Source organism: Geospiza fortis, unplaced genomic scaffold (genome assembly GCF_000277835.1).
Source record: "Geospiza fortis unplaced genomic scaffold, GeoFor_1.0 scaffold289, whole genome shotgun sequence".
In the NCBI taxonomy this organism is placed as follows: Eukaryota; Metazoa; Chordata; class Aves; order Passeriformes; family Thraupidae; genus Geospiza; species Geospiza fortis.
This window is the reverse complement of record NW_005054478.1, coordinates 947161-953124: the sequence shown is the minus strand read 5'-3', so window position 1 is coordinate 953124 and position 5964 is coordinate 947161. Positions and strand designations below refer to the sequence as shown.

General features: G+C 46.4%; 1 protein-coding gene across 1 annotated transcript in view; it reads right to left on the bottom strand.

The window, feature by feature from the left end:
* The window catches only part of CSMD2 (CUB and Sushi multiple domains 2), a 225955-nt gene that overhangs the window by 104277 nt on the left and 115714 nt on the right, over positions 1–5964 (bottom strand). Inside the window, 1 exon segment of the mRNA XM_031063038.1 lies at positions 2559–2671. Within this exon segment, the coding sequence (XP_030918898.1) occupies positions 2559–2671 (113 nt within the window).

Genomic DNA, 5964 nt, shown 5'->3' with positions numbered 1-5964 from the left:
GAATTTTGCAGAGCTCTTTGTGCTGTGTGGCTGAGGGTGGTGGGTGGGAAATTGGGTGAGGAATGAGAAAAAAAAACCTCCCTCGCACCTCCCCAAATCCAGGTTGCTCCTCCCTGGGAATTCCTGCTCTTGCAGGAGGAAAAGGGGGGAAATGAGGATTTTTCTGGAGGAAAATGAGGATTTTTCTGAGGGAAAATGAGGATTTTTCTGAGGGAAATGAGGATTTTTCTGAGGGAAAATGAGGATTTTTTCTGGGGGAAAATGAGGATTTTTCTGAGGGAAAATGAGGATTTTTCTGAGGGAAGATGAGGATTTTTCTGAGGGAAAAGAGGATTTTTCTGAGGGAAAATGAGGATTTCTGGAGCTGCCAGCAAGTCAAACTCAGGTTTCTGGAAGGGATAGCCACAGGGTGAAGGATTTGTGAGACTGAGGAACCCCAGTCAGAAAACGCCCAGGAAAATATTTTACCTCACACAAAGGATTTTGCACTTAAATGACCTTGGCTTAATTAATTACAGCTAATGGTGTCAGATAGGAATTTGGAGGAGGATGTTTCTGTTGCCTTTTAGTTTTTGCCTCCAAGAATGAATGAAAATGATCCCATTTTTATCCCATTCCAACCCAAAGGATTCTCTGGTTCTGACCCCATGGAAGGGGTGGAACAGGATGGGCTTTAAGCTCCTTCCAACCCAAACCAGTCTGGGATTCCCTGAAGGAGAAAAAAAGGGGATTTAAAGAGGAAACACAACAAGGAGGGGCTGAATTAAAAGGAGAATTGGCATAAGAGCTGCAGGAAGCAGCAGCTCATCCCAGCAAAGTTTGAAAAAAAAAAAATTAAAATAATCCTTATTTCTTCTGCTGAAGAACTGGAGTTTATTCCAAGCTAGAGCATAAAAGCAAATCAATTGTATCAATTCCTGTGGTAAGATGAAAAAGTTTGATGAAAAGCACAAAGGGCAGGGGAGGAAATCTCCAGCTCCAGCCCTGCAGAGCTCCTAAGCCTCTTTAGCACCGTGGGGCTGAATTGCAGCTCTCCACAGCCAAAGCCTTGCTCAGCACTCCCCTGACAATAAACAGCTTTTCATCATCCCCTGCCTGCAGCAGGGGGCTCAGACCTGACTCAGCTCCTTCCCAATTCCAGCAGAAATCCAAATTAAATTAGCGTGGGAGCGCCCATAAATCTGGGTTTAATTTGAAATTCCGGCTTTCTATTAAAACAACGCAACACTGAATCACAGTTTGGCCTTGTTCTGGTTTTTGGTGGGGTTTTTTGTGATGTTTCTGTCCTCACCACAGGAATTTATAAAATTCATTTACTTTTATGCTATTGCTTGGCATAAACTCAGGTTCATCAGCAGAAGAAATAAGGGTTGGTTTTGGTTTTTTTTCAGTCCAAATAGGGGAATATCCCTCAAAAAGAAGAAATCATGGGAGTCTGGATCTTCTTTAATCAATCCTAAATTTCTCAGGAACTTCTGAAAAATGTGGCCTGAAGGAATCCTTTATCCCAGCTGTTACAATGGGCTGGGAATTCTGCAGGAATATCCTGATGGATGTGGAAAGCACCAGCTCCAGTGCAAGGAGTTTTCCCAACAAATCACCCAGGATTAAAGGAAAAGAGGGAGAAGAGAAGCCCCAGGATCCCAAAATTTTCAGCATCCCTCAGCTCTGTGCAGTGGGGAGGAAGGAAAGGATTTTCCAGGAGAGTGCAGCTTAATCCAAACTCCTTCTGCCAAGCACTGGAAATGCAGAATTATTGTTCATTAAATGAAAAAAAAAAATCTGTTCAGGAGGATAAAAGTTGGGATTGGAGATTTGGGAGTGAGCTTGGGGAACACTGAGGAGCCAGAGCTGAATTGAGACCCAACTGATTTACACAGGCTGCAAACTTTCATTATTTAAAAGGAAAGAATTTTAAATAAAATTGTATATAATGAATTTTAAATAAAATTTTAAATAAAAATAAATGTGCATTTGGGGCTGGAAAATCCAGAGCTGAACGCTCCCACTGGGCACTTCCAGCACCTCTCAGGGAGATTTTCCCTCACAATTTCCCTATTTGTGCCAACACCTGTGACAACAGCAAAAACACAAGCTTAGGCCAGACTTGAGCACTCCCATCTTGCTGCATTCTGGGAGTTTCTTTGAAAAAAAAATTCCCGATATTAACTTTTATTAACTTTGATTTCACCTGCAACATCCCAGTTTAAAGCAGCTGACCCCAGAGATCTGCTGGAACCACAAATCCCATCCCATCCCCTCCCGCAGGCACAACCTGTTGCTGTCAGCTGAAATTCCCATTTTTTTCCCCAATAAAACACCTGAAATGGCAACGGGACAGCCCCCAGCCAGCCAGCTTGGATGGGAAAGGGAAAAAAAAACCCAAAAACCAAACCTGCAGAGCTTTGATTTACTTAGAAGAGCTTGCTTTTCTCCCAAATCCCTGCACCGAGTTTCGATTTATTTAGAGGAGCTCCCTTTTCTCCCAAATCCCTGCACTCAGCTGGTCCCTGATATTTTGGGGACAAGGGGAATTGGGAGGGAGGAGCCTGGGCTACCTTCGTAGGTGGCTTTGAAGCCCAGCAGGTTGCTGACGCTGTCGGTCTGGAAGAGGAGCCACATCTGGTGCTGGGTGCTGACAATGAGGTCAGGGACTGTGGTGCCTGTCAGGCTGCAAAAATAAACCAGAAAAACAAATGAGAATAACAGAATGTAATATAAAAATAATTAAAATAATAGTTATTAAAAATATCCTGTGTTTGAATGGGATTTATGCATCGTGTATGAGGTGTATGAATATGCAACAGGCTGTTGCTTTTAAGGGTTAATCCTCTGTTAACGTGGGTCCTTTTTCGGGCTTATTTTGCTCACAAAGAGGTACCTGGACTTTCCATAACTCTTTGTTTCTATTGTCTCACATTGTCCTAAATCCTAATTGTCCAAAATTTTTAATACTAATTCTATTACTATTTTTATAACCATTTTATTGCTACTTTGAAATTTTTAAAAACAAGTGTTTGGCGTTTTTCACACGATTGGAAGATGACTGTAAATAAAGTACACGTAGTTCTCAGTATAAAACAATAACACTGCCTCAAGGGTGGTCAGTGTGCCTCAACCCGACCCCATCGTTACATGAAGAATGACAAGCCAAGAGAGTTTAAGCAGAATGATAGTGAATTTATCACTGGGTGACAAAGTAGAATTTTGGGGTTTTAGAATGGGGGTTCAAGAGGCAAGATGGAGGAATCTGGGCATGTCCTGTCCTCCTTCTTCTTCTTCTTCTTGCCCTCCATCTTCTGCTGGGATGGTGACACTTTTGGATTGGTTTAGAGTAGAGACAGACTGTCTAACATAGGGGATAGGTATTGGGAAATTATTGTAAATAAAGCACACGTAGTTCTTTGTATAAAAAGCTGACACCACCCCAAGGGCAGGGACTGTGCCATAACCCGACCTGCCAGACAGATAAGGAACTTTAAGAAGGAGAACCAAGGAATCCTGACTTCTTCTTGGGTCTCGGGGCTGGGAAAAAGAGACTTTCCAACACCTCAGGGTCATCTCCACACCAGCAGACAAAGCACCAAATGTGCTGAACATCCCCTGAGCCTTTGAGAATCCCAATGTGCTGAACACCCCTGAGCCCCTGAGAAGCGCCACTAATGCCAGCAGGATCAGGGCTCTGCCTTCCCCTCAGCACCCTCCCAGCAGGGCTGAGACTGAGGGAAATGTCGCTGATCTCCCCCTGTTAACGAGGCTCATTCAGCCTCTGGGATTAATCACCTCAGCACAGCTTTGGAGCTTTATCCCCCACCCACAGGAGCATCTTTGGCGCAGGCAGATGGAGCTCAGCTCCTGCCTCCCCTCCCAGGAGCAGCATTTGTGTGGGCAGGACGATTATTGCAGGAGCAGGGCTCTTGTGTTGCCTGTGTTTAATGTTGTGATTATCCTGTTTCTGCTCAGGTATTATCTGCGAGAAATTCAGAAATTAAGAGCAAGTGGAGAGGGGTGAGAGGTTTTTTTTTTTTTTTAAATCTTTTCTGCAGGGTTTAAATAAATCCCAGTTGATGTGTTCAGCTCTGGGTTGGGCCTGGCCCCAGCTACAACAGCAGCACTTGAAAGGCTCCTGGATAAAAGTAAATTCAACAGAAAGGGACAGGGAATTGCTGGAGCAAGGCCAGAGGAGGGATGTGAGGCTGATAAAGGGACAGGATCCAGGCTGGGAGAGCTGGGAATGTTCAGCCTGGGGAGGGAAAGGTCGAGTGGAGCCCTCACAGCAGCTTCAGGAACTGCAGTGCCAGGACAAGGGGGAATGAATTCAAAGTGGAAAATCGGAGAATTGGGTGGGATTTTGGGGAGAAATTGCTCCTGACAGAGGAGGGATGCGAGGCTGATAGAGAAACAGGAGCCAGGCTGGGAGAGCTGGACATGCTCAGCCTGGAGAAGGAAAGGTTGAGTGGAGCCCTCAGAGCTCCTGCCAGGAGAGCTGGAGAGGGACTCAGCACCTGGAACTGCAGTGCCAGCACAAGGGGGAATTAATTCAAAAGGGGAGAATTGGGTGGGATTTTGGGGAGAAATTGCTCCTGACAGAGGAGGGATGCGAGGCTGATAGAGAAACAGGAGCCAGGCTGGGAGAGCTGGACATGCTCAGCCTGGAGAAGGAAAGGTTGAGTGGAGCCCTCAGAGCTCCTGCCAGGAGCTGCAGGAGACTCGGCACCAGGAACTGCAGTGCCAGGACTGGGAGGAATGAATTCAAACTGCAAAAGGGGAGAATTGGGTGGGATTTGGGCAGAAATTCCTGGCTGTGAGGTGGGCAGGCCCTGGCGCAGGTGGCTGTCCCTGGATCCCTGGCAGTGCCCAAGGCCAGGCTGGACAGGGCTTGGAGCAGCCTGGGACAGTGGGAGGCGTCCCTGCCATGGCAGGGGTGGCACTGGATGGGCTTTGAGGTCCTTCTACCCCAAACCATCCCAGGATTCTGTGTCACCCCCCCAGTGCAGGTGACATTAACTCTGCTCCCTGCCGAGTGCCAGCTCCTCTCCAGGACAGGGATCTCAGGGAAATGGGGCCACCCTGGGCATCACAGACCCGTCCTGCCCACGCCAGGGACCTCGCAGGCCCCACAGGCACAGGGACACCTGCAGCAGCCATGCCCAGGCTCTGAACCTCGAGTGGTTTTTGGTTTTCCTGCAATCACAATCCCAGCCAAGCTCTGCCCCCACCTCTGCTCTGATTTCTCTGACCTGCAGCAGGATTTTATTGATCTCAGGGCGCTGTTAAATGAAGAAGTGATCTTGTTTTAGTGCCTGTTTTGCATCTCGGAGATGTTCAGGAGTGTTATTGTCGATTCTCAGTTTATTTATTGAAGCAGCAGCCAGGCAGGAATGAGGAACACTCCAAGAGGAAAAAAAAAAACAAACAGGAAAAGGTGCTTCAAAGCTTTCTGCATCCTTCACCACCCCACTTTTAACAAGCTGGGGGATTGATTTGGGTGCTTGTTACTTCAGGAAATCAAATTCCTTCTGCAAGTCAGGAAGCTCAGCTTAACAATCTGCTCTGCTCCCATTTTCCAGGGGTGGGAATGAGCCTGGAAAAAAAGAAAATCCTTCCCAGCTCAGTTTGGGGTGGAATTTGCTGCTCTGCATCTCCCCTCAAGTGCATTCCTTGATTGGGAAGGCAGCAGGGCTGAGCTCCTCAACAGCCAAGGAGAAGTGAAGAGCAGGAAGAAAATGGGAATTACTGCCTTTGACAGGAGGTGCTGCATTTTGATTCTTCCAAAGAATCCTCCTTTTGTATCCAGATATTATTCCTGAATAATCCAGCTAAGAGTGGGCAGAAGACTCTGGAAAAAGTGATCCGTGGATTTTCAAGCACATTAATTAGCACTGCGGTCTTCACAGCTCCCTCTCATTTCATTACTTGTCAATTCATCCTCCCAGATTATTAAAAAAAAAAAAAATAATATAT